The 16317-nt window shown below is 36.4% G+C and overlaps 1 protein-coding gene and 2 pseudogenes across 1 annotated transcript; all 3 read right to left on the bottom strand.

Annotated features, from left to right (window-relative positions):
* Positions 1-3992: 3992 nt before the first annotated feature.
* LOC138894153 (uncharacterized) lies at positions 3993-4781 on the bottom strand. Its single transcript, XM_070178835.1, has one exon. The coding sequence runs from the start codon at positions 4779-4781 to the stop codon at positions 3993-3995; it is 789 nt and encodes a 262-aa protein (XP_070034936.1).
* Positions 4782-13873: 9092 nt separating this feature from the next.
* On the bottom strand, positions 13874-13988 carry LOC117281218 (U6 spliceosomal RNA; annotated as a pseudogene).
* A 405-nt stretch (positions 13989-14393) lies between these two features.
* On the bottom strand, positions 14394-15925 carry LOC104115303 (protein BASIC PENTACYSTEINE2-like; annotated as a pseudogene).
* Positions 15926-16317: the final 392 nt, after the last annotated feature.

Here is a 16317-nt window from a genome sequence, read left to right as displayed (position 1 = left end):
TATGGGTCTGGCATATGCGTCACCTCAAAATAAGTACCAAACCGGCTCTACGGCTCAAATCGGTCATTTACCGTTCAAATCTCAGATGAGCACATCTCAAATATTCAATTAAATAGTTTTACCCTTTAATCGATATCACCAACATGTGAGTAATTATATAAGAAGTACTGAGATAGCAGTATGATACATGGATATAGTATCATGACTGAGAACATGTGTGCAAATAAGGTATATAATGTAGAAATAGCAAGAATAGCCCTATCAAGTCTCAAACAGTTAGCACGTAGCCTAGACACGATGTCTAACATGATTCACAGCTCAAATAATCAAACAAGTATAAGGGATGCGGGGGTAACATGGTATGATAGCACAATGAACCCGGTATTAGCCTAAAGGCCTCCCCCAAACTATGAACAAATCGGTGCACGCACACAAGCCCGTCACCAAGCGCATACATCACCCCAATATCTTTCACATAACATAGTCCCTAGGGTTAAATACCCTCATATTCAAGTTTAGAAGTGTTATTTTTCTCAAACTGCACAAATCACAACTCCAACAAGCCCTTCCTAAATATATCGACCTCCAAACAACTTGAATCTAGTCACAAATAACTCAATATCAACAAATAATGCCATAGGAAACAACTTCAAACAATAAAGTTTCAATCTTTATCAAAATCAAAAAGTCAACCCATGCCCATGCCTCGGAACCCGACAAAATTCACAAAATCCGAATACCCATTCAATTACATGTCCAACCATACTAAACTTATCCAATTTTGACCTCAAATCGACCTTCAAAATTCCATTTTTCATTTTTGAAAGGTTTCCAAAAAATTCCCATTTCTTCACTTTAATACACTAATTTAAATGCTAAAACAAAGATGGAATCATGATATATTAACAAATCCGAGTCAAACACACTTACCCCGATCCAAGACGTGAAAATCCCCTCCAAGATCACCCAAAACCGAGCTCTACAACTCAAAATATGAAAATGGTACTCTAACCCTTGATTTGGAATTAAATATCTTCTACCCAATGGTTCCTCTTCGCAATCGCGGAAAGTCCCTCACGGTTGCGAAGAACAAAAGATGATGTCCTAAAAATATACTTCGTGAACGCGAAGATTCAATCGTGAACGTGATGTTTACCAGATCCAACTCTTTGCAAACACGTAGGCTTGAAGCCTTACACCCCAACTGACCACTCCTTTTACGCGAACGTACCACTCGCGTTCGCGGTGACCTGAGAACACAAAGCTTCGCGAATGCATGCCCATGATCGCGAACTGTAGACTAACTTCCACTAGTCACCTGTAAGAACCCATCCTGTCGTTTTGAGCATCTACACTTCGCTCGGTGGTTTGAGGGCAGGAGTAGCTCCGTATGATGTATTATGACTTGTGTGAATCGTCGGTTTTGGCTTTCAGGTTATTCGGAATTAATTTGGAAGAACGGTTCTCAACTAAGAAGCTTTAAGTTGGAAGTGTTGACCAAATTTGACCTTTGAGAATTTGAACCTGGAATAGAGTTTTGATGGTTCCGTTAGGTCCGAATGGTAATTTTGGACTTGGGAGTATGCCCGGAATTGCATTTGGATATTTTTAGAAGGTTTCAGAGCTAATTGGCGAAAGTTGGAAATTTGAAGGTTTAGAAAGTTCACAAGTTTGAACGAGAGTTCACATTGAGGATATCAGATTCTGATTGTAGTTCTGAAAATTGGAATAGCTTCATTATATTATTTGGGACTAGTGTACAAAATTTGAATTCATTCCGAATTGATTCGATATGTTTCGGCGCGAGTTTTGGAAGTTGAAAGTTCAAAAGTTCACTAAGTTTGATTTGAGGTGAAATTCGTCATTTCGATGTTGTTATGCATGACTCGAGGCCTCAAGTAGGTCTGTGTCATGTTATCGGACTTGTTGGAATGTTCGGATGTGGTCTCGAGGGGCTCAGGCATATTTCGGATTGACTTCGGACCATTGTTTCTTCATATTGCATTGCTGGTTTCTGCTGAAGTCTGGTGCACCAAATGGTCTTCGCGATCGCAAAGTATGTGATGCGATCGCATAGAAAAAAACATGGAGTTGGGCAGTTTCTTAATCGCGGTCACGATTGGAGGGTTGCGATCGCATATCTTGGAGCTGGATATTGTTCGCGTTCGCATGGTAGAGGCTGCGTTCGCATAGAGCTGAGGCGGGAAGCTGGGAGTTGGAAATTCTTCACCGCGTTCGCGTAAGACGGGACGCATTAGCGAAGCTTGGCCGCATGTGTGCTTCACGTTCACATGGATATTTATGCGATCGCATAGCGTATTGTTGGGAGGCAGTGTTGGTTGTTCGTCGCGTTAGCCAAGGTTATTCCACGATCGCATAGGGTAATTTTGGGCTGTGCATTTTTCTTCTTCGCAATCGCGACTCATTGATTCGTCTAGTGATTATAAAGTACTCTATTTCGGGGGTTTCAGCCATTTTTGCATAATTGGAGCTATGGAGCTCGGATTGAGACGATTCTTTAAGCGATTTCCACCTTATGGATTGGGGCAAGTGTTCTCTACTCGGTTATGGTTATATTTCGTGAATCTATCTTTGTTTTTAGCAATTGGTTGGTGATTTCAAAAGAGAAATTGGGTGTTTTTGTCTAAAGTTTCATAAAGTGAATTTTTGAGTTTTGAACGTCGATTCGGAGTCGTATTTGAGTGAAACTAGTATGGTTGAACTCGTAATTGAATGGGTTGTCAGATTTTGTGAGTTTTGTCGGGTTTCGAGGTACGGACGCCGATTTGACTTTTTGGTTGACTTTGGACTTTTAATTAAAGATTCGACCTTTATCATTTGGAATGGTTTCCTTAGGCATTATTTGATGTGTTTGAGTTTTTTTTTGCTAGTTTCGAGCCTTTCGGAGGTCAGTACACGCGGGATGGCATGTTTGGAGCATTGTTTGGCTTGCTCGGTATTGGATTTCGCTTGTTCAAGGTAAGTAACACTTCTAAACTTGGTACTAAGGGTATGAACCCCTGAATATACGTGATAAGTCTTAATGATGTTGCATCAGATGAAGAGAATATTATTATGTCATCTGCATATGATAGATGGTTTATTTTTGGGCTCCATTTTGGCAATCCATACCCACAAAAATAAAGATTCAAATGCAGAGAATTCAAGCCTCGTGATAGTGCTTCACCAGCTAAGATAAACAGTGTAAGTGAAAGAGGATCACATTGTTTAACTCCCCTCGATGATTTGAAAAATCCATGTGGTTGTCCATTCACAAGAATAGAATACCAGTTATTCCCTACAATATCAAATAACAACCCAATGAATCTTTCTGAAAATCCCAGTTTCCTCAACATTTTGGTTATAAACAACCAAGATAGCCTATCATAGGCTTTTGCCATATCGAGCTTTATGACAACATTTGGCCCTGCCTTTGTTCTGAGTCTAATATCAGTGATGATCTCCTGTGTTAGTATCACATTCTCTACTATGCTTCTCACCTTCACAAAGCCTGCTTGTTCTTCTAAAATCAACTCAGGTAATAGCCCCACTAATCTCTCGTGAATCACCCTAGAGAAAATCTTATTGACAAAATTACTAAGGCTGATTGGCCTCATGTCAGCAAAGGTATTTACTTCTTTCTTTTTTGGCAATAGGACAAGATTTGTGTGTGTCACACGTTTAGGCAATTGCTGACAACAGAAGAATGCCATCACCATTGCAAACACATCCTCCTCAATGATCTCCCAACATGTGTGATAGAAGGCACCTGTAAAACCATATGGCCCTCCTGCTGAGTCTCCATTCAATCCAAACACTGCCAACTTAACCTCTTCTCTTGTAGGCATGCTCATCAACTTTTCATTCTGGTCCATATCAACCAAGCAATGCACATGATTTAAAATGTCGAATGCAGTAGGAACTATACTCTCACAGAACTGCTCCTTATAAAAATCGACTGCCTCTTCTGCTATTAGTTCATCCTCTTCAATCTAGTTGCCAAGACTGTTTTTGATATTTTTGAGCTTCAATCTCTTCCTTCTACCATTGACTTGAGCGTGAAACAATTTTGTATTTCTATCTCCATCCTTGAACCAAGTCATGCCAGCTTTTTGTCTCCGAATATCTTCTTCAAGTGCAAGGTATTTTATTATTTTAGCTTGAACCTTTTGTAGCCTTTCTCTATTCATCTGAGTAGGATAAGCTTTGAACTTCCTTTCATGCACTAATACCACTTCTTCTAAGCTCGTAATTTTCTGAAATATGTCTCCAAAAGTAGCTCTACTCCAAGTAGACAGTGCTTTCTTGAGCTTCTTTAATTTGTAGTTGAAAATTACAAATGGATTAGCACTGAAATCTGCCTTCCAATTCTCCCTTACCACATCTTTGAACGAGGCATGTTTCACCCAGAAATTAAGAAATCTAAAAGACTTCTTAATAGGGGTAGATTCAATATCATATTTCAGTAGCATAGGACAATGGTCTGATCTAATTTTGGACAAATGAGTCACCTCCAAACCAGGAAAAGTTTGTTGTAATTCCATGTTGCCTAGGCATAAATCGAGTCTCTTAAATATACAATCATCCTCTGATCTTCCATTCCACCATGTAAAAATACTCTCCTTGAATCCCAAATCTGTCAAGTTACATGTATTGATGCAATGCCTAAAGTCATCGACTTCATTAAGAGACACTGGCAGTCCACCATACTTTTCTTCTTCATCCCAAATCACATTAAAATCACCTCCCACGAGCCATGGGACTGTCATATCTCTAGCCATTGCGTACAAAGAACCCCACAACTCAATTCTCTCTATTGCATCACATTTGGTATAGACCAATGTGAGTATAAGTTCCACATGGGTTTCGGTATGAAACAGTTTCAAAGTCAGTTACTGCACCATGTTATATAATATTGTAACTTCAAACACTCATCTATAAATGCCCATATTTTATTTGACACATTCACCACAGCCTAAGCCAAAGAAATTCTTCTTCTATATCTCTCCATTTTGTTAGACTGCTGCATAGGTTCAAGGATCCCAATAAATTCAAAGTGTTTTTGCATGTGCATTGTGATCAACCTCTCAAAGGCTTGCATAGTTTTTACTGATCTCACATTCCATATGATTGCATCCATTACTGATTTAGGAATTTAGTCAGAGTTCTCCTCGTTTGTACTCCACCAGTTAGAACAGTGGAGGTCTCCTTAATTTGCTTCTTTCTACCCTTAGCAGCAGATTTCACCTTCTCAATGTGCCTAGGTGAGAGATCCCCTTGCCTAGAAACATTAAGAAGGTTTTGTGCATTAGACTCTTCATCTAAGTCTTTGTTTGCATGATCAGCTAGAACCTCTAATTTTTTGCACCTTCTGTAGCCACCGCACCAGTGTTTTCCTGAATAGTAGTCACAGTCTGCTCCCCAGCATTGTTCTTATTCTGCAGCTGTACTAGATTCAATGGAATAGTAATATCTGTTGTGGCCTGCACCTGTGGATTAGTCAACTGCTTTTTTGATACTTTTGCACTGCCGTTCGATTTAGAATTAGCAGCAACATCAACTATACCACCTTGTCCTGTTCCACTTGGATCAATAACATTGATATCTACTCCTTTATCAATTATTGCTTCTGCCTTATTTCCTTCAGCATTAATCAGATCAACCTTGTTAGAATTCAGTTCTTTGGAATTTACTAAACTCTGCTCTTCAGTAGTCTGCTTTGCATTGGCAATCCCATTTACATTTTGGTCTTCTTCATCAACTGCATTGCCTCCAATTTCCTCTTCACTTTGTATCTCATCAGGAATTTCCCCCTCCTCTGAGTCTTCTTCAGTCTGATCAGCCCATAATTTGCCACCTTTCGAATTGACCTTTTCATTGCTTTTGAATTTTTCAAAGTCTGCATCAACAATATGATCCTTGTCAATATTTTTGGCCAATTCTCCTTCAAATCTAGTGTCCTGAGATGGAAAATCTTGGCAGGATTTATTAGTTCCAACTAAATTCCCATTGAAAGCTCTTTGTAACCATTGTGCAGTTGTTTCCTTATTCTGTTGATCTTGTACTCTTTTCTCCTTATTTCTTGCCTCTTCACGCTCTTTTTTATTGTTAATCCTTGCCAAACTGGGACTAGTATTTGGGACTACTGAATTAAGACTTTTCCCTGCTACATTTGAATTCACATTGGCTCCATTATTTTGTTTGCCAAGTATATTTTGGATTAAATGTTGGTGCTGCGGGATTTAAAGTTGCAGTTTCCTTAGGATTAGAAATGTCTCCTTGCCCAGAATTCTCCTCAACCAAAACCAACTGATTATTCTCATTAGCTTCACTGTTATCCACCTCCAATATTGTAAATTGATTAGCTGTTTGTACCTGTTGAGGCACCACAGTAGATTGTTTCTCAACTAGTACAATTTCTTATCCAGTTTTAGCCACACCATCAGTCAGCTTCTCCTTGCCTTTGCCTCGATTGTCCCTTGCCTCTTTCCATTACACACCAACATTACCAACTACCTTACCACTTGATAGGATCATCAAAGGGGTTGTCTCTTTAACTTTTTCTTTGTTAGCTCCTACCACTGCTTCATTTAAACCTTGCTGCTCCACATTCTTAGTTGCCATCAGTTCAAGATGAAGCCTCCAATATTCCAACATATCATGTCTTTGTAATTTACATTTCTTACAATATTTAGGCAAGTAGTCGTATTTAATAATTACCCACTCAGTTCTTACTTTCCCAGTTAATTCATTCTCAATGTCCATGTGCACCTTCTTAGGGAGGTCAGCTAAAAGATCAACAAGCACTTTCACACGCGCACAACTAGGCCTAGTTTTATTCACAGTAGCCATATCAAGGTGAAGGGATTTTTCCACTGCTGAGGCTAAAGAAAATAAATATTCCTTGACAAAAAAAGTTGGCAACAAGTTAGGAGAAGAAATCCAAGCCATTACCTTTAGTGTTTCCTCTCCGGCTTTGAATTTTGTATCATAAATCAGTGTTCGCAACTGGTATTCATACCCAAGCTTATCCTTGATATAGTAAACACTTTTCGAAGTAAAATCAATGAAATCTTGCCATAGTGTCAAGCGTATCAATACATGCATGTACCTAAGGTATCCAATATTACATTTGCCCTTAATTCCACATTGAGGAGGGACAATTCGGCGTAGTTCATTAAGCTCAGGCCATCCATATGAGAATTTACAAACTACTGCATATTGCAATCTTTTAATCGCATTCATTCAATCCACCTCTGCTTCAGTAAACTTAACAAAAGGTTGTCCATTAAGCAAACCAGCTCGAGGAAGTGCAATTGGTTCAACAGAATTGGCTCGTTCCTGCAGGGAACTGTTCAGTGTTGAAGGTTTTAGGATTTTCGAGAAATCTAAAAGGCTGGGGATTGGATTCTGTGGTCGTATTTGTTGGGGCGATAGAGGGAGAGGGTTGACCAGCCGGAAAAAGTGGCTGGCCGCTGGCCATTATGGTCATTGAAGCTCAAACTTCCAGCTTTTCCGCGATGAACAATAGCGAATCACTGTTTCTTTAGATGAATAGTGAAGCATTATGCTACTGTTCACGACACCGTAGCAGCGGCACTTGAGAGAAAAATTCTAGAGAGAATTTTTCTAGGGCTGGGGTTTAGAACTTTCTTTGCCTCTTACCTGGATGAGCCTTCTTCAGTTTTTTTTTTTGTTCTTAAATCTCAATATATATATATATATATATATAGTTTAATCTATTGCTTGAATTTTTTTATTTTTTGATATCTTTCTTTTTAAATTTTGTTATTAAAATTTTAGTTATATTTATACTATAAGAATTTTATTAATCAAAATTCTAATTATAAATCTTATAATTTTCTTATTATTAAATATAAATTATTATAACTATTTAATCTTTAAAATTATAATCGAAGAATTATTATTATCTAAGTAATGGATTATGATTTTCATATTCTTATCAAGACAATTAATTAAATGATTGTTCATAAACTAAATGGTTACAATACAGTTTAGTTTATGAAAATTTAGTATAGAAAAATTAATTAAATGGTTTTTCATAAATTAAATGGTTATATTTAGTTTAGTTTATGATAATTCTTATTAGAAAAAAATTAGTATATGAGCAACCATTTAATTAGTTTTCCTAATAAGAATATAAGAATTATATTCCATTACTTAGCTAATAGTAATCCTAATGGATTATAAGAACAACCATATTCTTATTTAAAATTTTTAAATGGATAATACAATTACAATAGCCAAGGAATAAAAGGAGAAATAAAAAATACATTTCAAGAAAAATATAAAAAATATAATTAGAATTTTGATTAATAACTAAAATTTTAATAACTAAATTTAAAAAAAATCTTAAAAAATGAAAGAATTCCAAGTAATAGATTAAACTGTATATATTAATTAAATTTCTCTTATGAAAATTTTAACTATAAAATAAAACTCATAATTCTAATTTGAAAATAAAAGGAGAAAAAAATAATTTAGTTTTACGTATAATACAAAATAAGAACTATTTAAAATGTTGATAGATTTTTTAACGAAATAATAAAAGGCTTCTCTTTCTTTTTTTTACTTTTAATGAATTCAAAAATCATAATTTTCTAATAAATATTAAATTATTTTAATTACATTGAAAAGTAATTATAAATATTAAAGTATTTATATCTAAATACTTAAACCAAATAATGAAAAGACAAAAAAAATAAAAAAGAAATAGGAAAACAAAATAATGCTGGTGGAAGGAATCAAACCCTAGACCTCAAGGCCAAAACCAACTTCATACCTAGACTTTAACCATTGCACCACCAAGCACTCAACTTCTCTTTTAATACATTAAATTCTATTTATCTGCTTTTCCTGCGCCATGTAGATTCAAATATAGCGCCTTTTTAAAGGGCGTTATACCTTAATGGGCAAAGGGCCGTTAAGGTATAGCGCCCTTTAAAAGGGAGTTATATATAAAAAGGTCACTATATTTTTTTCCCGCACACATTTTGGTTCCGGACTCGTGTTATGACAGTGTCTTATTCCAACATTATAAATTGTAGTCATACCCCTCTTTTTGCTGCAAAGAGAGGGGTGAGACATGTCCCCATATTTGTGTGTCTTGACAATGGAATATTTGACAAGATTGTTGAGGAGTCTAAAGTACAAGCCTGACTTTAATTTTCATCCTAGATGTGAGAAGTTGAATATCACCCAAGTAGCGTTATTGATGATCTACTCCTATTTTGTAAAGGGGATGCCGTATCTATTCAGATGCTCTTTAACTGCTTCCAACAGTTTTTCAAAGCTTCAGGGTTAATTGCAAATCAAAGCAAAAGTTACACCTATTTTGGAGGGGTTCCAATAAGTATTTAATAGGAAGTTATTCAGCAACTTGGTTTCTTAGTAGGAGTCCTACCATTTAGATATCTTGGAGTAACTTTGAGCACAAAGAGAGTATCAATTGGACAGTGACTAGCTGGACTGCCAAATTCTTATCATATGCAGGGAGGATATAATTGATCAAGAGTGTAATGATTAGTACTGTGCAATCCTTCTGGTCACAAATTTTTCCTCTTCCAAAAGAAGGTTATTAAAAAATTGAAACAGTATGCAAGAGATTCCCTTGACAGGTGCAACTGGAGCCAAAAAGAGGCTTTTGTGGCATGGAAAAAACGTCTCAATATAACTGATAAATACACATGTAACAAAGCTGCAATATGCAAAAAGAAGAACAAGCTATGGATCCACTAGTGCATTGTCTACTACATAAAAGATAAAGAGCCCTGGAGTGTGATTAGTAAGCAAGCTTCATGATTAATTCAGAAGGTTTTACAAGCTGCAAAGTATTTAACTGAATCTGGTTTGAGGAGAAAGGACGTACTGAACTCATAAAGCTATTCTATAAGGGCTATATATAATCAATTAAGAGGAAATTTCCAAAAATAAATTGGAGAAGGATCATATGTAACAATCAAGGGAGCCCTAAATGGTTATTCATACTTCATTTAAGGTTATATACCTGGGATAGGCTAACCAAATATGGTTTTCAACTAGTCTAATATGGCAAGCCGTGAGCAGATCAGTGCAGGGATGGAAAGAGGAGCTTGAATGTACCATAATACATGCCAATAAGAGGAACTCTAAAGCAAGCAGCCTACAGAATGATTTTAGCAGGAGATGTTTATCAATTATGGCTGGAGAGAAACTATAAAAAATTTCAACACAAGAAGAGAAGCTGTGCAGACATAACTAGACTAATTTTTCAGGAAACGCATTACATGGGAAGCTTGAGGCCAATATTAGTTAGGCAAATGCAGCTATTAAACTTTTATCCTTAGTTTGTTATGTTGCCAGCTTGTGGCACAAATAAAAAGGTTTCGATTGCCAAATGTCTTTGGAAAATAAAAATCTGATGGCCCGATCTACCTCTTTTTTTTTTAATAATTATGTCATGCGGAAGCTAGCAATGCAAACCTTGAACGACGATAAATCAAACAACAAAAGAAAAATATATCAAAAGAGACACAAACATTTAATGTGATTCAGTGAATTGATCTATGTCCACATGCGGAGATGAGCCCATTATATAAAAGAGAGCACAAAATATCAAGAAAACAACCTCACAAAGAGGCAAACACAAGTGGCAGGCTAACACTTGTCCCGAAATTCTCCCCCTAAACAAGACTCTCAAACCCCTTAGGGACTACATTGTGGATGCTACTGAATGAGATTCTCAATTTATAAAAGTCCAAACATTTTCCTCCAAGAAAAGGGACTAACCAAATATGGGAGATTTATAATTTCCTTCTAAGAAAAGGAAAACTCAAATATGGTAAATATGTTGCCCTGTCCTTCGAGAGATAAGAAAACCAATATGGTAAGAAAATTAAGACAAACATTTAACACCTCCACCGGCAACAGGTACGGGTAACTTTATTCACAAAGGCTTGGATAGATGGGAAGAAATCACCTAATATTTTGTCTTAGCCTCATGGTTCTTATCCGCTTCATTAACCTTGGGTCCCTTCCTCTTTATCTTCTTGTTCTCCTCTTCTCCCCACCCTCTACATATAGTGATTGAATAAATTTAAAAAATATATAAAGAAAGTTGTCCAGTCCTCTGATTTTCCTTTCTCAGTCCATACATTTTAATGCTAAAATTGTGGGAATCGTCTTCACATTTTTTGGTTAATTTTATACTAAATATTCAAAATCTTGTAAAATCTCATAAACGCTTTTTATCCAACATTACATGGTTGGCTCAGTGGCCCATAGAAACAGAGGGTTCACCTAAAAATAGTGGCTTCTACCAATTTCGACTCCATCTCCTAATTGCCAAAATACTTAGTTGAGCTCATGAGACTGAATACAACCATAATACTGTCATGTTGCTCTTCTTTTTCACGTTTGCCGCAAGCGTGTAATCTACACTACCAATTGTTGAAAACCATTTAACAAAAGATAAAGAAAAAGAAGACATCGAAGAGAGGAAACGAGAATAGCACGAAACAATATATTCTTTGATTTATCCACTAGGTCAGTCTAGTCGGTTCTTTGCACCTAATTTTTGTCTAGAACCTATATTTTGATTCATCTGTCTTTTTTCAAGGAGAAATCTGTCAATCCTATTAAAGAGAGTGATAAAGAAATTCAAAATTTAATCGAGAGTAGTGGAATTCTGCAATATGTATGCCAGCAAGGAGGAGCGAAGAAGCTCTTCATTCTAGTTTTGCTCACTCGACATAAGCTGAGGCTGTCTAGAATCAGTGGGATCATCATATGTACATATTTTTAATTTGTTTTTCATATATATATATATATATATATATATATATATATATATATGCCTAGTTTGAGCCGAAAGCAATGCAATAAGTTGAACCAACAGAACTCACGTTAAATCTAGCTGCCCCTGCACGTTTTTATGATTCATGAAATTAAATTTATCTACATGACGAGACAAATCGGTGGACTCTAACAAGTCTTACGAGAGATAAGAGGAATTCTCTAATTAAAAAAGCCAAGGTTATGGTGGACTATTCAGTAACAATTCAGCTGAAGAGCTGATTATGAGATCTCGTTTTTCATTTTTGGCAATAACAACGTTAGAACAAATCAATGTTCAAGGAAGAAACATTTATTGAGCATTATGACTGCAAAGAGAGTTAAAAACTAGCGATATTTCATTTACCATCTGGATATGCATATAAAAAGCACTTAGTTTCATAATATATCGTAAAATCCGGTAACTGCTGGAAATAATAGGTCATGTATGTGATGAAAGGCTTTAAAAGAAGGTTACGGCAAGTCTTTTATACCGGCAATACAGATGGTTATGAAAATAAGAAAACAGATATGGAAAGGCTTTGTAGGTGACTCAAAGTGCTAAACTTTATACCATTAAGACAGATTCATTCTTACAATAACAAGTGCACCTCAATCCCAAGCAAGTTAGGATCGGTTAAGTGAGGATCCTCAGGGTTAGGGATGGAAAACGGGCGGGGAGGTCGAAAACGGGTAATTCAAAAAACGGATAAATTATCTGACCCGACCCGACCCATATTTAATACGGATAAAAAATAAATTACCCGGCGGATAATATGGATATCCATATTATCCATGACTTCTAGAATATGATCACTTTTGGGAGAATTCTTAGTCTCCCAAACTTAGGGGTGTCAATGGATCTTCAAAAACCGACTAAACCGATCGAACCGAACCGTACCGAACCGATTATTAGATTTAATTAATAAAACCGTAGAATTTTATATAAACTTATAACCGTACCAAATATTAGGGTAGGTTTTTAATTTTATAAAAATAAACCGAAAAAATACCGATCTGTACCGAATAAAATTATATATGAAAAATATATTTTATATACTAAGTTTAAAACTACCACAACATTAATTTTTTTTTGGGTCTTGGGATAATGGAAATGGCTACAAGTGACCAAATAATTAATATCAAAAATTCCAACTTTCGAACATATTCTACTACTCATATCGAAACTAAATTAATTCTAACATCTTGAGTAGCAAGCCACTAGGTATTCCAACGATTTTCAGTACGAAGACACTAGGTATTGGATATTTTTCCTCTCATATGATTTAGATTTCACTTGTTGGATACTACCATAGAATAGTGCGATGAATCTCTATACTGGACATCTTTCATGTTCCTTATCATCACTTTGATAATAGTAAAAATATCTAGAAAATTTTGCGAAAGTCCTAAGTACATATTTATCGCATTCTAACTTCGGATAGCGACTCTTGTATGACGTTTTTTTAAAAGAATACCAAAAAATAACCAATCTGTACCGATACCGAAGAGAAACCGAGATGATTGGGACGGTTCCGAAAAGTCTAATTTTGGTTATACAAAATGGAATAACCGAAAAATTAGTATAGTACAAATTTTATAAAATAACTGGCCGAACCGAACCATTGACACCCCTACCCAAATGAGGAACCCCAATTCGAAGCTTTACAAATGTAAAAGTTAAACTAATTAGTTATCCATTGGTTATCCATTTTCTAAATAGGTAATATGGTTCTTATCTATATTTGACCCGTTTTTAAAAAGTTCATTATCCAACCCATTGTTTAAAGGATAATATGGGTGAATAATTGTTTTCTTTTAACCATTTTGCCACCTCTACTCACGGTAGATGTTACTCCACATAAACTTGTCTCAGTCCAATAATATATACCTTAGTTTCTCCAGCACTAGAAGTCCTCTACATTTCTACTGGCATATAAATCTCTAATAACGAGACTAGAAGACTCCTAGCGATATGAGATATACTAACTGCTAATATGACTAAAACTTAACACCAACTAAATGGGTATTGATCAAAAATTTAAACACTTACCTCTTCTCAATTTGTATGTGACATCCTTACACAAGGCCTATGCTAATCTTCATTGTATAGCTCAAGAGAATTCAAGTAATGCCAGAATTTCAAAACAAGAATTCATCAATCAGTTGAATTTAGCAATTAACATCAGTCAACACCTAAGGCAGTGGTGATAACAACACAAGTTACTCCACCAGATGAATTTGACACATGCATTCGGATGTGCCAAAAAAAAAAAGCGAACATTTAGTATCTCTGTAGCTGTAAATTTCAGCAGTGTCAGAAGCCAGAAATTTCGCGAAGAGTGTTCAAAATTTAATATACACATAACAAATAATTTTAACCTATATACACAATATAAGTTGTAATATACACATTATCATATTTCGATGAAGGGTGTTCGCTTGACCACCCTTCAATGTATGTAGCTATGCCATTGATATTCAGTCCATTGATACATGATATCGAATGGAATTTCCCATTTGGAAAGAAAATCACCCAATTAAGACAACAATCCTAAAAATGACAGGTCAGAACCCATGTTTTAATAACAGTAAGTATAGTACAGGACATAGCCATTTAGTTGATCAAATATAAGGTATCCCTCATAGGAAGACAAAAAAGATCTAACATGAAGCAACAGTTAGAAAGTCAATATCTGAATAATAACAAATAAAAGAATGCAAAACTTCCTAATCAAAGATCATTAGTATTGAATAAATTAAGAAACCACCAATTGCATAACAAATGTACCTCCCTCTGCAACTTCCATAACCTGCCACTAGGGCTAGCCTGATATCTCCGTGAACTACAAAGGTAAACTGAAAGTAAAACCTTAGCCAAGAGGCCACAGGACAAAATCTGAACGGTTGCAACACCTGAATTTCACTGGTTAGAAACTACCTGACATGCCTCAGTCCCAACCATAGTCAACTATGTACACCAGAAACGCACCATGCCCCATTTTAGGGAAAACTGCTAGCATAACCACCATAAATCTATCTGATAGTGACAAACTTGTTTGTACCATGCTTTGCCCAGTAAGGCTTCAGATCAATTGCGTTAGAAAAGTTATATCCTTCCGAAGCAAGTTTCTCTAGTACCTTTGTAAACGCTCCCAAACTCATCTTCCGTCCTGCTATCCTTGAACCACGCCTTTTGGTATTCATAGGCAAGGGATATGAAGATAAATTAGTGGTACAGCAAGCCGATTGCCAACCACCACAGCCCCACCTATAACACTGCTGAGCTGCCCCAGTGCATGAGCAAACTGGTATGGGAAATACCGAAATATCCATAGTAATACCGTTAATGACGACTTCTGCACTTTTTCTGGGAGCTCTAGCCCGTGGAACAGATGGGGTAGCCTCGACTTTAGGGACCCTAGTAGCTTTCTTTGCCTTCTTACTTTTAGGGGACTTCAGCAGTTGTGATTTACCAGCTCCCCTCTTCTTTGCAAGCCCACCAATATCCCTTTCTTGACAAACCTCTTCCAGCTGAGGATCAGGTTCAACTTTCACCAAGTTTGGCTGCTCGTGAATTGAGCAGAAGACGTCTCAGGCAAAAAACCATAACCCGTAAGATAGTGGTGGTTTCCGGATAGCACATTGAGATACTTGTCTCTATAGTCTTTATGATTAACCCAAGAATCCCTCATATACTCAATGGGCATGGGGGTCTCCGAGATCCCACAAACCCGATGGTGATGAAACGCACCACCATTAGTCGACTCCATAACCGTAGGATGGTGAGGCTGGTGGGTTTGGTGGTTGTGGTGATGGTGATGGTGATGGTCGCGAATGTTGCCAAAAAGGGGCTTCTCATCCATAGAGGACATGAGTTGCAGGCCCAAATGGCCCTTCAAGACTGTTGCAGGTGGCTCGAAAAAACCCCAATTTCGTATATTCATACCGTTTCCATCCATGGCTGCGTGAAACCAATATCAAGAGGGCTTGAACTTTCAACAAAGATCGTATTTGACAAACTCCAGCAGTAAATATTGCTTATATCAGTAAAAAATCAATGCCACAGCATGTAAGCATCATCCTTTTCAACCCTACAAAAAACCACAAAGGATATAATTCACCAAATCAAACCGTAAAAACCACAAGTAACAAAACTACAAACATCATGCTGAATTAAAAAAAATACAATACGTTCAATCAATAGCCACAAGGCACATAAACATGCATAAATATTAACCAAATCAAACCTTAGAAAAATAACACAAGCAATAATACCACAAATGCAGAGCGGAATTGAAAATGAGTCAATACATTCAATCAATTGCCACAAAATGCACAGAGACACATAATGCTGACAGCAAAACTTTAAGATTTATGTAAAATCAGTAATGTTTAAGCTTACTGATTTAGATCTTGGCATAAATAGAGAATGTAATAGCTCAAATATAGAAATGCGGAGTGAAATAAGTTAAATCCGTAAAT

Source organism: Nicotiana tomentosiformis, chromosome 6, assembly GCF_000390325.3.
Source record: "Nicotiana tomentosiformis chromosome 6, ASM39032v3, whole genome shotgun sequence".
NCBI classification, from domain to species: domain Eukaryota; kingdom Viridiplantae; phylum Streptophyta; class Magnoliopsida; order Solanales; family Solanaceae; genus Nicotiana; species Nicotiana tomentosiformis.
This window is presented reverse-complemented; position numbering and strand designations above follow the sequence as displayed.